General features: G+C 31.6%; 1 protein-coding gene across 8 annotated transcripts in view; it reads right to left on the bottom strand.

The window, feature by feature from the left end:
• LOC129906893 (muscle LIM protein Mlp84B-like) overlaps window positions 1-19,701 on the bottom strand; it is a 387,782-nt gene that overhangs the window by 127,733 nt on the left and 240,348 nt on the right. For 5 of the 8 annotated variants that reach the window (XM_055982880.1, XM_055982886.1, XM_055982882.1 and 2 more), the window contains one exon: window positions 10,294-10,390. The exons of the other annotated variants lie outside the window; for them this stretch is intronic. In XM_055982880.1, the coding sequence (XP_055838855.1) occupies window positions 10,294-10,390 (97 nt within the window). The remainder of the gene's footprint in view (window positions 1-10,293; window positions 10,391-19,701) is intronic. 8 annotated transcript variants of the gene reach the window in all.

Genomic DNA, 19,701 nt, shown 5'->3' with positions numbered 1-19,701 from the left:
ATGGAAAAATTGAAGAGTGGAAGATATTTTCCGACCTCTTCATAGATTTGGTTCACAATAAGAATAATGTGCCAGATTCTGTGAAATTAAATCACTTGCGATCGTGTATAACCGGTGATGCTCGAACTTCTATTGCTAGCCTAATACAAGGATCTTCGGCAAACTATAATGAAGCATGGAAAGTAGTATAGACTAGAGGGTTCTGGAACACCGGTATCACCGGTATCACCGGTATCAGCGGTATCACCGGTATGGGTTTTGACATATGCTATACCGCTATACCGGTATGGATTCTAATCTATGCTATACCGGTATGGGTTTTGATCTGTGCTATACCGGTATGGATTTTGATATATGCTATACCGGTATGGATTCTGATGTGTGCTATACCGGTATGAGTTCTGATTTATGCTATACCGATATTATTTTGGGTTCTAGACCATGCTTAGCAAACGGTAGAACGCAAAAAAAAAACGTAAAATTCACGTTGACGTTAAAACGCAAAAACGTAAAATTCACGTTAAAACGTAAAATTCGCGTTCACGTTAAAACGCAAAAAACGTAAAATTCACGTTAAAACGTAAAATTCACGTTCACGTTAAAACGCAAAAACGTAAAATTCACGTTAAAACGTAAAATTCGCGTTCACGTTAAAACGCAAAAAACGTAAAATTCACGTTAAAACGTAAAATTCACGTTCACGTTAAAAACGCAAAAACGTAAAATTCACGTTCGGTTCACGTTCACGTTAAAACGCAAAAAACGTAAAATTCACGTTAAAACGTAAAATTCACGTTCACGTTAAAAACGCAAAAACGTAAAATTCACGTTTGGATTTCTAACACCATATCTATTTTTTTTTTCATTTCAACATTAGTTGTGGGATTGGATTTTCAGTGATAAATTGGTTGTGGGATATACTTTCATAGTTGGATTTTTTGAATAGCACAACATTAGCACCTGCACGGCATGCAATATAAAATTGATGTGTGCATTGGATAAACATATTCTCAATAGGATGTCCATATGCTTAAGATCAAATAAGAACTAGCATTCCAAAATACTTACCTCTGTTGGTTGTGCTGCTTAGAAATATATACAATGCAAGAGAATTTCAGAAGAGTTTGATTAAAAGACATATTTTTTTTTTTTTTTTTTTTTTTTTTTTTTTTTTTTTTTTTTTTTTTTAATATTTATTTTTATTTAGATCAGTTTTATATGTCATTTTTAAGTTCTATTCGAAAATGACCCCAAGCTAGTGTATTTACATTATTGCTACATATAAATCTTTTGTTATCAGAAGAACTTAAACTTAATTTGTTTATACATTCAGTGTATATAGTATGATGTTTAGATCTAAAGTTCAACATTTTACTATAGAAGTTTTGTTTGTGTAGCAAACAGTCTCTGTAATTTTGTAAAGACATTTTTTTTACAGCTGATGATTTAACACCCTTAGCCTTTTTTATTAGAGCTGCATCTTCTATGTCTATACTATACATTTTAGCTCTTAATCCTATAAATTCCTTCATTATTAGACCATTATTTTCATCCTTCATAAATCCTAACTTTTTAACATTGAGCTGGGCAATACCATAGCGGTTTTGGTGTGGATAGTCTGAAGTATCAAATTTATCTATTATATCATTTCTTATATCATTATAGAAATCATCTGTTCTTATTTTATAAATAAATGAATCGGTATCCATGTAGGCCAGATTTAGGTTGTCATTAAATTTAGGTTTCATGTATGCATAATGAAAGTCGTACATTTTATACTTTGAAATCTCCAAAACACAAAAACCTAAGTATATAGGCTTATTATATACACTGTGAATTCGTTTTAACTGAATAGCAGCCATGGTTTCCGAAAATTCTAATATGCTATGAAAATTAGGTTTAGCTATAAGAGCGCGACTACCGAGATGGGTACCTTTGCTTTCTATAGAATCGACAATTCGAACATCTTTTCGTTTGTCTACATTTTCCATAGTTTTTCCGAATACAGCATTATTGCAAAGTTTACGTTGATCCTTTTCAAACTTTGTGGTGGCTTTTTTTCTTAGTTCATTGTTTAAATCAATATATTTTTTAAGCCATTGAGATTGTTTGAATTGCATCACTCTATGAATTTTCTTAAGCACCAAACCATTATCAAGGCATTGAATTAATGTTTTGTAATGAATTATATAATTAACTTTATTATTCAAATCAGCAATTAATTTTTTATCGGATTTACCAGACAATGAAATGTTTGAAGGACAGAATGGAAGATCATTATGATTATCATGTATTTCTAGGGGGTACTCGAGATCCACTTCTAAAACATAACCAATGTTTATATTTGAAATTAACCAGCCTTTAATATCATCTAAATTAGTTGGAGGTTCAACCCATTTAAAGTTTGAATGTGGGAGGTAATCAGACATGGCCCAACCGTATAGGTTATTAGCATCCAAGTACATTAAGTAATCAGATGGTTTACTTGAATCATAATCAACCATATATTTATTATTTGCTTTACAATGTCGCAAGCTACATTGTGTTAAACCTCCTCTTATACCCTTAGCGAAAAAGTTATACATGTTGATGTCTGTCAAAAGTTCAAGCTTAACACCTGTTTCTTTCAACATAGCATCCCACGAAAAACCTGGCAATGTATAATAGTGACAGGGATCTAGACCATAAATTGTTCTAGAATCAATTCTAAATTTTTCAAAAATGTCTGCTAAAATTAAGACGTCTGTAATTAAATAGTGTTCAAGATATTCTCTTAAATTACTACATTTAAAATGTGACCAAACTTTCTCAGCATGATTATAATCATCTTGGTTACAATCCTCTTCAACCAAAGAATTTCTAAATGATTCTATTGGAGGAAGCTCCGTCTCACTTAATTTTTCTATAGAATCTAAATAATCATAGCATAAAACACCCTTACGAGTCATAAGTTGAATAGATTCATCATCTTTGAAAAATGTTGATAAAATTTTAAAATCTTTTTTTTCATTAAGAGTTTTTGCTATCTTATCTATACTTGAAGGTAAAAATCTAAATGAGTCTAAGAACCGTAATTCTAGAAACTCGCTCTGCTCACTATTTATTAATAGTTTTGCTGATATGGATATATATTTCTCTTTATTGAGAGGAATAATATTGATAAAACCTTTGATATTACCCAGCTCTTTTATAAATAAATGAGAATCATAACCGGTTAAATTATGGAAAAAAATTGGAATGAATTTAGGTATCTTATAGTTTAAGTTACATTTTGAATGCGCTGCTCCTCTGAATTTACCAGTCAAGTGATCATGATCTCGTACCTTTACATCGCCCCATACTGACTTCTTACAAATATGACATCTTGTTGTCTGCTGAAATTTGATTTCATCCTGGGGTGTTATATTAATTTTAATCTTCTTACTCAAATGATGTCGATGAATATGTTTGGAGTCTTCAATTAAGTTCGTAACAAAAACTCGTGCACAGTCTTCACCTAGAGAGAGCGATCATAATTTTCATATAGCATAAGAGATAAATCCTTTAAAACAAATTTACTTACCGGTGTATTTAAACAATTTATTTAGAGATGGATCAAATGAGCATTTGATAAAGTATGAAACAGCAATCGGCACATGTTTTTTAATCGATGTAGTCGATGATTTTGAGGGATCAGGTTTCACCAGCATACATTCAAAATCTGCATAGATGGCAAATGGTACTTCGAGTGACCTCGATTGATGCTCAAACTGTAGTATATTATTTGTCTCATTTGGTAGGGCTGTCACAATTTTGTTACATTCAGTTTCATACTTTATCAAATGCTCATTTGATCCATCTCTAAATAAATTGTTTAAATACACCGGTAAGTAAATTTGTTTTAAAGGATTTATCTCTTATGCTATATGAAAATTATGATCGCTCTCTCTAGGTGAAGACTGTGCACGAGTTTTTGTTACGAACTTAATTGAAGACTCCAAACATATTCATCGACATCATTTGAGTAAGAAGATTAAAATTAATATAACACCCCAGGATGAAATCAAATTTCAGCAGACAACAAGATGTCATATTTGTAAGAAGTCAGTATGGGGCGATGTAAAGGTACGAGATCATGATCACTTGACTGGTAAATTCAGAGGAGCAGCGCATTCAAAATGTAACTTAAACTATAAGATACCTAAATTCATTCCAATTTTTTTCCATAATTTAACCGGTTATGATTCTCATTTATTTATAAAAGAGCTGGGTAATATCAAAGGTTTTATCAATATTATTCCTCTCAATAAAGAGAAATATATATCCATATCAGCAAAACTATTAATAAATAGTGAGCAGAGCGAGTTTCTAGAATTACGGTTCTTAGACTCATTTAGATTTTTACCTTCAAGTATAGATAAGATAGCAAAAACTCTTAATGAAAAAAAAGATTTTAAAATTTTATCAACATTTTTCAAAGATGATGAATCTATTCAACTTATGACTCGTAAGGGTGTTTTATGCTATGATTATTTAGATTCTATAGAAAAATTAAGTGAGACGGAGCTTCCTCCAATAGAATCATTTAGAAATTCTTTGGTTGAAGAGGATTGTAACCAAGATGATTATAATCATGCTGAGAAAGTTTGGTCACATTTTAAATGTAGTAATTTAAGAGAATATCTTGAACACTATTTAATTACAGACGTCTTAATTTTAGCAGACATTTTTGAAAAATTTAGAATTGATTCTAGAACAATTTATGGTCTAGATCCCTGTCACTATTATACATTGCCAGGTTTTTCGTGGGATGCTATGTTGAAAGAAACAGGTGTTAAGCTTGAACTTTTGACAGACATCAACATGTATAACTTTTTCGCTAAGGGTATAAGAGGAGGTTTAACACAATGTAGCTTGCGACATTGTAAAGCAAATAATAAATATATGGTTGATTATGATTCAAGTAAACCATCTGATTACTTAATGTACTTGGATGCTAATAACCTATACGGTTGGGCCATGTCTGATTACCTCCCACATTCAAACTTTAAATGGGTTGAACCTCCAACTAATTTAGATGATATTAAAGGCTGGTTAATTTCAAATATAAACATTGGTTATGTTTTAGAAGTGGATCTCGAGTACCCCCTAGAAATACATGATAATCATAATGATCTTCCATTCTGTCCTTCAAACATTCCATTGTCTGGTAAATCCGATAAAAAATTAATTGCTGATTTGAATAATAAAGTTAATTATATAATTCATTACAAAACATTAATTCAATGCCTTGATAATGGTTTGGTGCTTAAGAAAATTCATAGAGTGATGCAATTCAAACAATCTCAATGGCTTAAAAAATATATTGATTTAAACAATGAACTAAGAAAAAAAGCCACCACAAAGTTTGAAAAGGATCAACGTAAACTTTGCAATAATGCTGTATTCGGAAAAACTATGGAAAATGTAGACAAACGAAAAGATGTTCGAATTGTCGATTCTATAGAAAGCAAAGGTACCCATCTCGGTAGTCGCGCTCTTATAGCTAAACCTAATTTTCATAGCATATTAGAATTTTCGGAAACCATGGCTGCTATTCAGTTAAAACGAATTCACAGTGTATATAATAAGCCTATATACTTAGGTTTTTGTGTTTTGGAGATTTCAAAGTATAAAATGTACGACTTTCATTATGCATACATGAAACCTAAATTTAATGACAACCTAAATCTGGCCTACATGGATACCGATTCATTTATTTATAAAATAAGAACAGATGATTTCTATAATGATATAAGAAATGATATAATAGATAAATTTGATACTTCAGACTATCCACACCAAAACCGCTATGGTATTGCCCAGCTCAATGTTAAAAAGTTAGGATTTATGAAGGATGAAAATAATGGTCTAATAATGAAGGAATTTATAGGATTAAGAGCTAAAATGTATAGTATAGACATAGAAGATGCAGCTCTAATAAAAAAGGCTAAGGGTGTTAAATCATCAGCTGTAAAAAAAATGTCTTTACAAAATTACAGAGACTGTTTGCTACACAAACAAAACTTCTATAGTAAAATGTTGAACTTTAGATCTAAACATCATACTATATACACTGAATGTATAAACAAATTAAGTTTAAGTTCTTCTGATAACAAAAGATTTATATGTAGCAATAATGTAAATACACTAGCTTGGGGTCATTTTCGAATAGAACTTGAAAATGACATATAAAACTGATCTAAATAAAAATAAATATTAAAAAAAAAAAAAAAAAAAAAAAAAAAAAATATGTCTTTTAATCAAACTCTTCTGAAATTCTCTTGCATTGTATATATTTCTAAGCAGCACAACCAACAGAGGTAAGTATTTTGGAATGCTAGTTCTTATTTGATCTTAAGCATATGGACATCCTATTGAGAATATGTTTATCCAATGCACACATCAATTTTATATTGCATGCCGTGCAGGTGCTAATGTTGTGCTATTCAAAAAATCCAACTATGAAAGTATATCCCACAACCAATTTATCACTGAAAATCCAATCCCACAACTAATAGATAGAAAAAACTAATAGATAGAAAAATAGATATGGTGTTAGAAATCCAAACGTGAATTTTACGTTTTTGCGTTTTTAACGTGAACGTGAATTTTACGTTTTAACGTGAATTTTACGTTTTTTGCGTTTTAACGTGAACGTGAACCGAACGTGAATTTTACGTTTTTGCGTTTTTAACGTGAACGTGAATTTTACGTTTTAACGTGAATTTTACGTTTTTTGCGTTTTAACGTGAACGCGAATTTTACGTTTTAACGTGAATTTTACGTTTTTGCGTTTTAACGTGAACGTGAATTTTACGTTTTAACGTGAATTTTACGTTTTTTGCGTTTTAACGTGAACGCGAATTTTACGTTTTTTGCGTTTTAACGTGAACGCGAATTTTACGTTTTAACGTGAATTTTACGTTTTTGCGTTTTAACGTCAACGTGAATTTTACGTTTTTTTTTTGCGTTCTACCGTTTGCTAAGCATGGTCTAGAACCCAAAATAATATCGGTATAGCATAAATCAGAACTCATACCGGTATAGCACACATCAGAATCCATACCGGTATAGCATATATCAAAATCCATACCGGTATAGCACAGATCAAAACCCATACCGGTATAGCATAGATTAGAATCCATACCGGTATAGCGGTATAGCATATGTCAAAACCCATACCGGTGATACCGCTGATACCGGTGATACCGGTGATACCGGTGTTCCAGAACCCTCTAGTCTATACTACTAACATGTTAAGCTACAATTTTTATATGTAAAAAATTTTGTAAAAAAAAACAGCAAAAATGAGGAAAAAATTTTTTTTCATTTACCTTTTTTTTCTCAGACCAAAGTTAGTTATTCAGGATTTTATAGGTAACTCATTCCTCTTAATAACTGAAATAACTGCTCGCATCGACAGGTACCTACTGTGAAATTTGCAAACGATTTTATATGGCAGTTTTCAAGTGCACAAAAATACTTATAAAATCGGGCATTTCAACGAATTTGGAACTTATTTCGAAGTCAAATTCGGCAATAATTCTATGTTTATGGAACAAATCGAAAAAAATTAAGAAAACTTGTCTTTCAAGAAATATTCTGCAAGTCTTTTTCGTATTCAATTTTATAGTTTAGATTTTTTGCGTAGTATTTTTGATACGTCAAGTCCTGGTTTATCTTCTGATGTTCCAAAAGAGCTAGGTTGCATTTGAATGCAAATTTGCATTTGAATGTTGCATTTGTTCACATATTCGTTATTATTATGAATTTTGCTCGCAGTTTTGAGTTTAACTCAATAAATGTTTTGCTACATCTAGGTAAGTATCATGAATTATAAACTCTGCAACCATTTAAGATAGCAAGATATGCTGGTTTAAAGACTTTTATCATTAAAAACTAAAAAAATATTCCAAAGCCCCAAAATCGTTTGTAGGTTAACTCAGAATATTCGCTTCCTAGTTCACTTTAAGAAATCACATAACTTGCCCTGATTTAAGCCACGAGATCTTATAAAATTTACTATTTTGTTTGGTTTTGTCCCATATTTATTTGTTGATTAGGAAAAAAAGGAGGTGCATGTGTGTCAAAAGCTGTGAACATAAAATCTAAATTATAATCTAAAACTCAAAATTAATAAAAATGTGGACAGGGCCGGGCCGCAAAGTTATTCGTTGTGGGCCGCATGCGGCCCGCGGGCCGCAAGTTTGACATGCCTGTTGTACACGGTTAAAAATTCTGGAGTATTTTTTAATACAGCGATATAGGTACTATATATCAAGTTATGCATTCGTACAAAAAAAACAAATTGAGATAACATTTTTCCATGACATTACGATGGTAGACAATGCCAAAAACGTGGGTCCCGGAAGTCCGTCTGTCTGTCTGTCTGTCTGTCTGTCTGTCTGTCTGTCTGTCTGTCTGCCTGTCTGTCTGTCAGTCTGTCTGTCTGTCTGTATAAGGAGCTACAGCCTAAACGGTTGCACCGATTAATGTCAAACTTGGTATGTAGCGTTATTTGGCGACCCTCCAGAGGAGTTTTTGGAATTAGTTTTTTTGGACTAAAAATAACGGTACTTGTCATATACCGATTTTAGTAAAATTGAAATATCTCGAAATGTTAGTTTTAAGCTAGGGTCTATCTTGTAATGAAAAATTTTTTTTTTGAAAATCATTATTAACGGTATTAATTCGGATTTTTGGATTTTTAAAAAAATTTTGAAATTTTTTTTTTGAAAAATCAAATTTAAAAAACGGGACATTGAATTTTTTTTTAATTTTGTTTTTAGATGTTGATTAGTGATTTCTACAAAATGGCATTACAATTTTATTTTAAAACTTTTTTTCTAAAAAATTATTTATAAAAAATTGTTTTTTTAAAAAACGGCTCTAACGATTTTGAAAATTTTTTTTCTAAAAATGCAAGTTAATATATCAATCAAAACTGAATACTTGTTTTGGAGGGCAATTTAATTTCAGATTTTATTTTATTTTTCTTTTTTTTAATCGAATTTTATTTTTTTTTCCAAATTTCTATAAAAATTTAAGCAACTTTAACTCCAAGAGCAAGTACGTGCAACCCAGTCGTGCATTTTATTTGTATTAAATTTCAATATTTAAGTATTAAGTTTACTACTTGTAATACAAAAATTATTAGAAAATAACCTCCGTGGTAAATTCTAATCTTGTATTGAATTTTAATACCGCTGTATTAGATTTTAATATTTTTGTATTACATTTTAATATATTGTATTACATTTTAATATAATTTTATTACATTTTAATATAATTGTATTACATTTTAATATATATTGTATTCAAATGTAATACAATTTTTTTTTTAAACTAATATAAAAAGTATGAAATTGTAATACAAGAATATTAAAATTTAATCAAACGACGCCGGCAGCCATTTTAAAAAAAGAAAAAAATCCATTTTTTGAGGTACCTTTTCTAAAAAAAAATTTAATCAAAAACTGTAAATATGTACTTATTTGAAGGCGCTTTGTGTTTTTTCGAAGCAAAACGCCTGCATTGCTGCATTGCAGATGAAATTTGATCGACAGTAAGATTTTACATGCCACAGTTTGTGAAACAGATAAAATAGAGACAATAATATCACCATTATTTTATTATTTATGATTAATATTTATTTTCAGTAATGAATTTAGGAAAAGAATACATTTTATTAACTTTAAATACATTTTGTATTGAATTTAAACATTTTTGCATTATCTTTTAATAAAATTCTTACTAGAAATTAATATAAAAAGATTAAATTTTAATATGCAATACATGAAATTTAATACATATGGTATTAAATTCTAATATAAACATATTATGTTTTAATACAACTATATTACATTTTAATACATTTTGTATTAACTAAAAAAATTTAATACTTGTATTAAATTTTATTACATTTCTGGTGTAGACATATATGTAACCCAAAAAGTATTAAAAAATAGTCCAGAATTTTTAACCGTGTATGATTTTTTTGTTATTATTGCTCATTATTATAAATTTTATTTACGAAATAAGAAACTACATAAATAAACGAAATGTCAAAACAAAAATCAGATGATGAAATATAGGTCTAAAGTGTTCGATGTAAAATAAAAACCCGAACAATACAAATTTTTTTGACAGTTGATTGACATCGCTCAGACCGCCCTGGAGCGGGGAACAACGAACAAGCCTAATATGTCTCATTTTAATCTATGCAAGGATATTTCTTTACACTACATAGACATACAAACATTTCGTTGATACCTTTGCCACTCAGCATCTTTTATATCAGATGTCAGCCCCATTGATGATATTCCAAGATGACCATAGCCACGAGCACCAAATTTCTGAGCATAGCATCCTGTTGAAATTAGTTTTTATTTTCATTTTATTGTATTGTATTATTTGTAATATTTAAAATTTTTCCAATTATCTAAAAAATAAATTTATGTTTTTTGTTTTTCATATTTTCCAAACGTTGTTCTTATAAAATGTGAGTTTTTAGGCGTTTGATTTTTAATCTACAACTTAATGCTTATTTACCATTTAGTTCTCATGAGATTTTGCTTTTTATAAGGATAATGAATCGTGATCTTACTTTTCATCAGGATCACGAATCGTGATCTTGCTTTTCATCCGGATCACGAATCGTGATCCTGATGAAAAGCATTTCGAAAAAAAAAAATTTAATTTAATAATAATAATAAGAGTATCAGATATTTTTGTTCTTTAGCTTCTGTGGTTTTTGAGAGGATTCCATTCTCCCTCTTAAAAAATTGACAGATTTCATATTTCAGTCCAGAAAGTGCCCAAATGAATTTCATGTTAACTCGCCAATTTTTATGAAGTGAACCAAATTTATAAAAAAGGCTTCGGTACATTAAAAAACTGCTGAGTTAATAAAGCCCGTATGATACTTCTTTTTTTCTTATTTTTAAAAGTTTAAAAAATCACACAGAGCAGTGCAAAATGTTTCGAATACAAATTCACATGAAGAATGATATTAGCAAATTCAAAAATGTCACAAAAAAAGTACTAAAAATATTCTAAAAATCACAGAACCTAAGTCTACTTTTTTCAGCCAATTTTCAGCTTTTTCTGATATTTCTAGTTGGAAAGCTGACAAATCAATTGAAGTTTGCTGACCCGGCAGACTTCGTGTCACCTTTTCTAGTCTTTATTTCTAATTTCCGACTCAAAACTGTGTGAACTTTTTCCAATACCAAACTCAAGTCATATGACCTATAGTGCAAGAACCGTGCATTGTACAAAAAAAAAACTTGGGTGTACTCATGTAAACGCGTTAAAAGTTTTACTTTTTACTCTGACGGTACTGTTTATAAATAAGCCCTTAATTATGAAAGTGGACTAAGTCACTCCTAAGAATGACGTTAAATCTAGCCTAAAAATAATTATTATTTAAGGGGTAAAGTTTATTTAAAAGCGACATTGCAGTAAATAAACTCTTTATTGCTCCTCTAGTGATTTCATAAAAGAAATATAATTAAATCGTTATAAGAAAATTATTATGTAAGTTTTTCTTCAAACAATGCAAAAAGTAACTTAGTCCACTTTCATAATCATGGGCACAAATATCAAATATCATGTGTGTAATTAGTAATAATATTTTTCATAGTAAAAACACAAAAAAAAAAGAAAAAATATAAACGAGAAACGATGAACTAAAAATTCACACAATTTACAAATTGTTTTTTTTTTATTTTGACAACTGACCTTTAAATGACTGTTCTAACTTGATCTGACGTTTCTCATGAAACAGGGATGTGATGGAGTGTTATAAACTGAATTCGGTGAGCTTAATTTTTCCGCCTATTTCTGATTCGTTAAATATGAGTTTATGCGGTGCACCAACTCGCAAGTTTAATCGTTTCTTTTAAGTTTGTGAATTTATTAAATATTGGAAGTAAAGAATATAATGGGTGTGAAAAAAACGTAGTCTCGGCTAAGCAATTTACATGTTAAATACAACAACACCTTAGTCCCTCGGCTTAGCTAAGTCCAAGGGGCTAAGGCATGTTATACTTACATGTAAACTGCTTAGCCCAGACTGCGTTTTTTGTCCAGTTTAGACCGATCGTAATAAAAAACACTACTTATTAACGCGATTAAATTGTTCCCCAGCAAACCTTATGCGAACGTTCATGAAACATTAATTTTATGTGAGGAGTAGGCTATTCAAAAAATATTCTGTGAATCAAATGTGAATGAATAATATTTTACCCATTAATATGATTCAGAAAAGAATCGTGAATTATTCCTTAAGCTTTCTATTTACATTCGCTTAAGTGAATGGAAAAAGGATTCAAAAAGGTTTAGAAATGAATTCATAAATGAAGGTTTTGTTAATTTATGTGAATCAATTTGGAAATTTCTGAACGGAAATGCTTGCTAGTTCCTTACCCAACTAACATTTCAGCTTTGGTAAAGGTATTACCGAAGCTACACTTCAGATTCCTTTTAACTTTAGTAAAATTGTTGGGCATGGGAAAAGGAGAACGTTATACAAGTTTGGCCCTTTATAAGAATGTACTTATAATGTCTCTAAGAAGCTTAAACGAAGCTTCACCGAAGATCTACCGAAGCTTTGAGATTTGACAGATAGCTTCGGAAGAGCTTGTATAGTTCTTTTACACATGTCTTATCAAAATTAAAAAAACAACTATAAAAACAAAAAGAATATTGTTTTTTAAATGGTTTTGATTTGATTTAAGATCATGCATTTTATTGTTGTATCTGGAATTATATATAATATTCCATTAGTTTTTAGTATACCTATATTAATAATAATTTTAAAAGTACTTCGTCTCTGCTTCGTGGTAGTCCACCAATCTACCCAACTAGCACAACAGTTTCTGTAAATTAAAATCTCGCAGGATCTCCTCTTTAAACAGCTTGTATTGAGCTTGCTTCAGAATTTGACTGCTTATAGAAGTTCGGACTTGTTTAACAACTTCTAATAAGTTGTTTAAATACTCTTAAAGAAACTTAAACGAAGAAAGCTTGTTTGTCGGATAAGCCTGTTTAATGAATTTAGAGAAGCTTTACAGAAATTTCCAAGTTTTGATATTAAATAATCTAGCTCTAACACTTTTTGGTTTTGACATTGAATAATAATTTATATGAAAAACTTTGATGCAGGCTCCAGGTCAATAAAAGATTTTTATATGGTTACAACGTTTCGAGCATGAATACACTCTTCATCAGGCCTTTATTGAAAAATTATAAATTAATGTACATTATTATACATAAGTCAACAAAACTTACAACAACAATTAGTTGATTTGTATTTACAACACAAACACACATTTCAATTTATTTAACAGCATTGAAAGAACTATAAGATTAAATATAAATTTATAAGATATCCGTTTAATTTTGTTACATGTAATCTTCATTTTAATGTTCATATTGTTATTATAAGTCATTCAAATCTTTATTAATTCAAAATTACTACTTTGTGTATAAACACTCTAAAATACTTTACATTTAGCAACATAGACTTCGATGATTTAAAAATAAATAAATTATTTCTAAAAAATCATATAAAAGGCAGAATCAAATTTAAATCAAATCACTCTTGTTTAGTATTTCATTGAGCAAAGGTTGCCTAGCGCTAACGTTCTCAAAAAAATATTACACCAGAGGCCCTGATATTGAGACAACTTCGATTCGTTTAATTAATTTTTTTATTTACGACGTTTTCTTCAAAGCGCCTAAATAATTTCATAAAATTATTTCAACAACGTTTATAGTTGCTATTCATTTAATTTTCATTAACTTTCATTTAATTTTTTCCTTGTTAATTTTCTCTTTCTTATTGTTAAATAAAATTGTTTCATTCTTTGTTAAAATACAACAACGTTTCGTTTTTTTTCTTTTTTTCTCTTGTTCTTATTGTTGTTGTTTTCTTTTTTTTTGTTTAATACCTTTGTTCATTTATTCTGTTCAACGTTTACTACGGTCTTCGGACAGTATAAGCGCCTCAGTATAAATAAACAAAGCTGCGATTGTCAACATTGTGACATAAATTTGAAGACTTTGAGGACTGATACTGCACAATAGTGTGTAGTCACACCCACAAAAAATCCAAGGACGAAAATCTGGTCCTACAATTGGCGCCCAACTAGTGGATCAGTTTCAAATTCTCAAAATACAGCCTGAAGTCAAATAAAAATGGCACAATTCACAGACTTCCAGTTCAAGAAATTCATGGAAGCCATTCAAAAACAAAACCAAAACCAGGTCAGAAAAGGAAGTTTTTCCAACTGCACGGCCAGGTTTAAGGGAGAGCGAAACACAGAGGCGGTGGAAGGTTTCATTGCCACAATAAATGTCTTGATGAAGACGCCGTTAAAGGTTTTCCGTTACTGCTAGAAGATAATGCTGTGAATTGGTGGCAGGGTGTACAAAAAGAAGCAACAAAATGGAGCGATGTGTTATCATTGCTACGTAGTGCATACGCTCCAAGTACACCTGCATATCGAATTTATATGGAACTTTTTGCAACAAATCAGAAACAAAAAGAATCAACTGATGACTTCATTTGCAAGAAACGAGCCTTGTTAGCAAAACTTCCTGAGCCAGCCCCAAAAGAACCAATGATGATTGATCTAGTGTATGGTCTGCTCAGCCTTCAAATCAGAGACGGTGTACCCCGGGAAAGCATCACAACCTTTAAAGAACTTTTATCCAAGGCAAGGGTGGTTGAACTTTCAATCTTTGAAAAAGAAGCTGTGCATGAACCAGCAGCATTAGACAACATCAAACCCAAAAAATGTAACTTTTGCAAGTATACTGGCCATACAATCAATGAATGTAGAAAAAAGGCTAGACACGATCTTTCAAAGAACCCGAATGTTACCCAAACAGTTGTATCCAAGCTTCACTGCTACAATTGCAAAGCGCCCGGATAAGTCAGATCTAACTGTCCAACTTGCAAGGATCTACCAAAAGGGCCATCCACGGTATCTTTCAACTGCATAAAAACATCATTGGGCACAGATCTTCCAACAATATCTATAACAGCTCATGGTGAAACTGGTTTAGCGTACATAGATACTGCTGCCAGGACAAGCGTAGCTGGAAGAGAACTTTTCTTGCATCTCCTCCGGAACGGCTCTAAATTTCAAAAAGCTGATACCACCATAACTCTTGCTGATGGAGGAGCTTCTACACAAGAAGTTTATATTGCGGACACAAATATTATAATTGGCAATCGATTACGTCCAATTAAATTTATTATTCTTCCGAAAGCAACTGACAACAGAACTTTAATCGGAATTGACTTTCTTGAGCAAAATGGAATTGTCTTGGATCTAGGACAAAGAATGTGGTATTTTGCCGATCAGCCAGAGAAAACTTTTGTTTTCTTCGACACAGCTCATACAAAAGTAATACGCAAGCCCTTTCAAGATATTCTGAATGAAAATTTTAAAACTACAACCAAGTTCAAATGTATTTCACCTATCGCTAAAACATCAGAGTTCATGTCACCTCAAAAGACATACAAGAAATCATTGAAACGTGGCAGTCCTCTCATAGAGCAAAGTGAAGAAACATCACCAAAAATAATGAAACAAGAATCTGCATTTTTATCTTGGTATGAAGCATTAGAACCTATTTCACCAATGCCTGGGAATAAAATTCACATCCAGTCTGTGCAGATTTTGCCAACAAGAAGACTGATGACATCATCCGTGAAAAATGATTATTCTCCCAACTCCATTCAAAAGATTTTTGATGACTCTTTGAGACCCACCGATCTTAGTCCAGATCGCAAATCTGTTTTTTTTTTTTTTTTTTTTTTTGTTTTTTTAATTTAATTCCTTTATCTCAAAATATCGGCATTGATTAATATAAATTTAAATGTCTTAAAGATTTTATTTGTTTAACTTCCTATAAAATGTTTTTTTGATACCAAAATTTAAACCATTACTTAAATGATTTAATTTAAAACAAATGTTATTTATTTACTTTTAAATATCATCAGTAAGAACTTTCATCGGGAAGTTACCTACAACACGTAACTTAACTTCGAGAAAGATAAATTGCTAGATAAGTTCCATCTGAACTTAGTTGCAATCGGGAGGAGGAGGTGGTTTTAGTGGTTAAGAGTCCCACATATCTATGAGCACGCGTTTTCCGGTCCTCATAGAATCTTTTGAAGATTTCAACACCTACCCACGGACAAAAAAAAATCTGTAGAACAAAATCTGTTTCCAAGTTTGGTGCGTACTCAAGAAGATTTTGATCCCGATTCCTTCTTCACAGAAATTCTGTCAATAGACATCGAGCTCCGATCTGATGAAGCCGTTGAGTTAAACGAAGTTGACCGAGAAAAGCTTAACCATCTCCTCGCACAACATAGCACTCTGTTTGATCCATTAGATGAACCAACGCCATTCGCTTCACATAAATCCAAACGAACAACAACAACCCGATAGCTATGACACCTTATAGATTATCACCAACAAGAAGGGAACAACTTAAAATCGAATTAGATAAGATGCTAAAGCAAAAGATAATCGAAGAGTGCGAATCTCCTTGGGCAGCTCCCGTTGTTCTAGTTCCTAAAAAAGACGGAGGTGTTCGCGTTTGCATTGATTACCGACAATTGAACAGCAACACAATTCCAGACAGATATCCTTTACCAAGGATCGATGACCTGCTTCATTCTACTTCAAACACATCATTTAAAAGTACTCTGGATTTACAATCTGGATACTATCAAATCGAAATAGCTGAAGAAGACTGTGACAAGAAAGCATTCATCACACCATTTGGAATGTTTCGTTTCAAACGAATGCCATTCGGCCTACGAAACGCTCCAGCCACTTTCCAAAGGATGATGGATAGATTCCGCATTGGACTAACTCATGTGTTGATATTGATATACATAGATGACATTATCATATGTTCCAGCACCTATGAAAATCATCTTCAAGACCTTCACCTAGTTTTTGAGCGGCTAAAGCTGTTCAAATTAAAAGTCAATAGACGGAAGTCGAATTTTTGCTGTCCAGTAGTCAAATACCTTGGACATGTCCTCACCAACCATGGTATTGAAGTCGATCCTGATAAAGTTTCTGCCATCAAAAAACGTCCCGAGCCAAAAAACGTCAAGCAAGTTCTTTCATTTTTACAAACCTGTTCTTGGTACCGACGATTCATCGAAAATTTTGCAAAAATTTCAAAACCGTTAAGTGACCTAACTAAAAAGAACGCCTTGTGGAAATGGGACAAAGAAGAACAATCCTCATTTGATACATTAAAAACCCTGCTTACAAGTGCTCCTTTTCTCAAACAAGCCTGCGATGGTCAACCTTTCATTTTGAAAACAGATGCCAGCAATTACGCTGTTGGGGCAGTTCTAGTCCAGGGGGAGAAATGTGATGAGCATCCGATAGAATATGCTTCAAGACTTTTAACATCAGCCGAACGAAATTATTCTACCACGGAAAGAGAAGCTCTAGGTATAGTTTGGGCTGTCAACAAGTTCAGAGGATATATAGAAGGCGGCGAAGTAACACTTTTGACTGATCATCAACCGCTAAAATGGCTTATGAGCCTTAAATCACCAACTGGTAGACTTGCTCGTTGGGCACTTCAACTTCAACCATATAATTTTAAAGTCGATTATACACCAGGGGCCTATTTCATAAAACTATTAGTGTTGTACTTGTAGACTTGTAGCTACAAGCACAAATAAAGTATGGAGTTGTAGTTTTCTGTTTCATAAATGTTTTTATTTATTTGTAGTCCGGCGAATTCAAATAATTTTGCTTCTAAAACACTACAAGTGTAACTAAGGGTAACGATAATAAACAAATATTCGAATTTTCTCTAGCAGCAGCGACAAACAAAATATTGTGAGGAAAATTTGTGAAAAATAATAAACATTTTTGGGTTGGCAGCTAAAAGCTTGAGTTTTTGAACCAGCATCAGGCTATTATGGGTTTATCTGTGTCTATTTTTTGAAAAAATTAAGATACAATGACTTGAAATTGTGTTTATAAGATGAATTAGTTTTTTTTGTTAAGAAATTTAGTTCCGAGACCAAATTATTAGTATGAAAGTTTGTGAAAGATAAAAATTCGCTTCGGAAGATATTAATGGTCTAAGCATTTAGTTAATTAAATGCCAATTTAAGAACCAACATTTTTTGGGTGCGAGTGATAATTTAAAATAATTGATGTTTCTGAAAAAATCTTTGAATTGTATGTATGTAGGTACATGAGATGTCCAAGTTTTGTTGTCTGTATTCTATATACAAAGGTCATAATGGAAATCCAAGTCCATTTTTTTTAAGTTATAAAAATGAGTGGTGCCACCAAATTAAAATTGACTAACTTTTTTGAATGCATATTTCAGAAAAAAGAATATATAAAGATTTCAAAGCCAAAACTTTTGCCTCTAACCAATACTAATTAACAAAAAAAATGCAAAATAACTTTCAAATGCCCTCATAAAGGGACAACCAAAAAGTTCACTTTTTTTAACCACTCACACCCAAAACTTTTTGTGGATTCTTGATTATATAGTTCTTGATCACTTTAGAGCTATTACGTTATCCATGCAATACATTCGAACCTCAAATGACCCAAAAATAGACACCATATTTTTCATTATTAGTCTTTCTACTCTTGTAAAAAATTTCTTGTAGTTACAAGTCTATCACTAATAAATTTTTAGGCAAATACTTATATGAAACAGAAACATTCGCCACATTTGTATAATTTGCTTGTAGTTACAAGTCTACGATACTTGTATTTATTAGTCTATTTCAATTCTTTATGAAACAGAAATTTGCTGATAACTTACAAGCTACAAGTAAATTCGGAAATAATTATTAGTCTTGTAGTTTTATGAAATAGGGCCCAGGAAGGACAAATATCGTGGCAGATATGTTATCAAGACCCCCTTGCGAAAACATAGAGCATTTAGATAACAAATGCGAAATTTGTAATTTCCAAATCGACATGCCAACTAGAAGACCAAAAGAAATCCGAGAAGCACAGCTCCAAGATGACCAATTAAAAACCATTATCGAATCATTCGAAAACGATGATGAGAATGTTACTCGTTGGACATCTCGTGGATATCTTCTTAATGATGGAATACTGTACCGATATTCATCCGAAACAGACTCTGATAGTGGTCAACTTGTTATACCATCGAAAGAACGAGAGACTATTCTTCATGAATATCACAATGCTGCTACCGCTGGCCACTACGGTGTTGACCGAACCATTACAAGAATTGCTTCAAGATATTATTGGCCTGGTATGAGAAACGACATCACCAAACACATTGGCAATTGCCTCGCTTGTCTTAGATATAAACCAAGCAACATGAAACCAACTGGACTTCTCCAAACTGTTTCAAGCAACCAAAGATTCGAAGTACTTTCTGTAGATCTATTTGGCCCTTTGCCTGCAACCCAAGATGGATATCAATGGATTCTCATTGCTGAAGATCTCACAAGTCGATGGGTTGAAATATTTCCATTAGTAGAAGCAACGGCTGAAAAGTGTGCATTTAGCCTTCTCAATGAGGTATTCCTGCGTTATGGAATCCCAAGACGTTTGCATACTGACAATGGTCCTCAGTTTTTATCTGCAATTATGCAACAATTAACTCACTGCCTAGGAA

Source organism: Episyrphus balteatus, chromosome 1, assembly GCF_945859705.1.
Source record: "Episyrphus balteatus chromosome 1, idEpiBalt1.1, whole genome shotgun sequence".
NCBI classification, from domain to species: domain Eukaryota; kingdom Metazoa; phylum Arthropoda; class Insecta; order Diptera; family Syrphidae; genus Episyrphus; species Episyrphus balteatus.
This window is presented reverse-complemented; position numbering and strand designations above follow the sequence as displayed.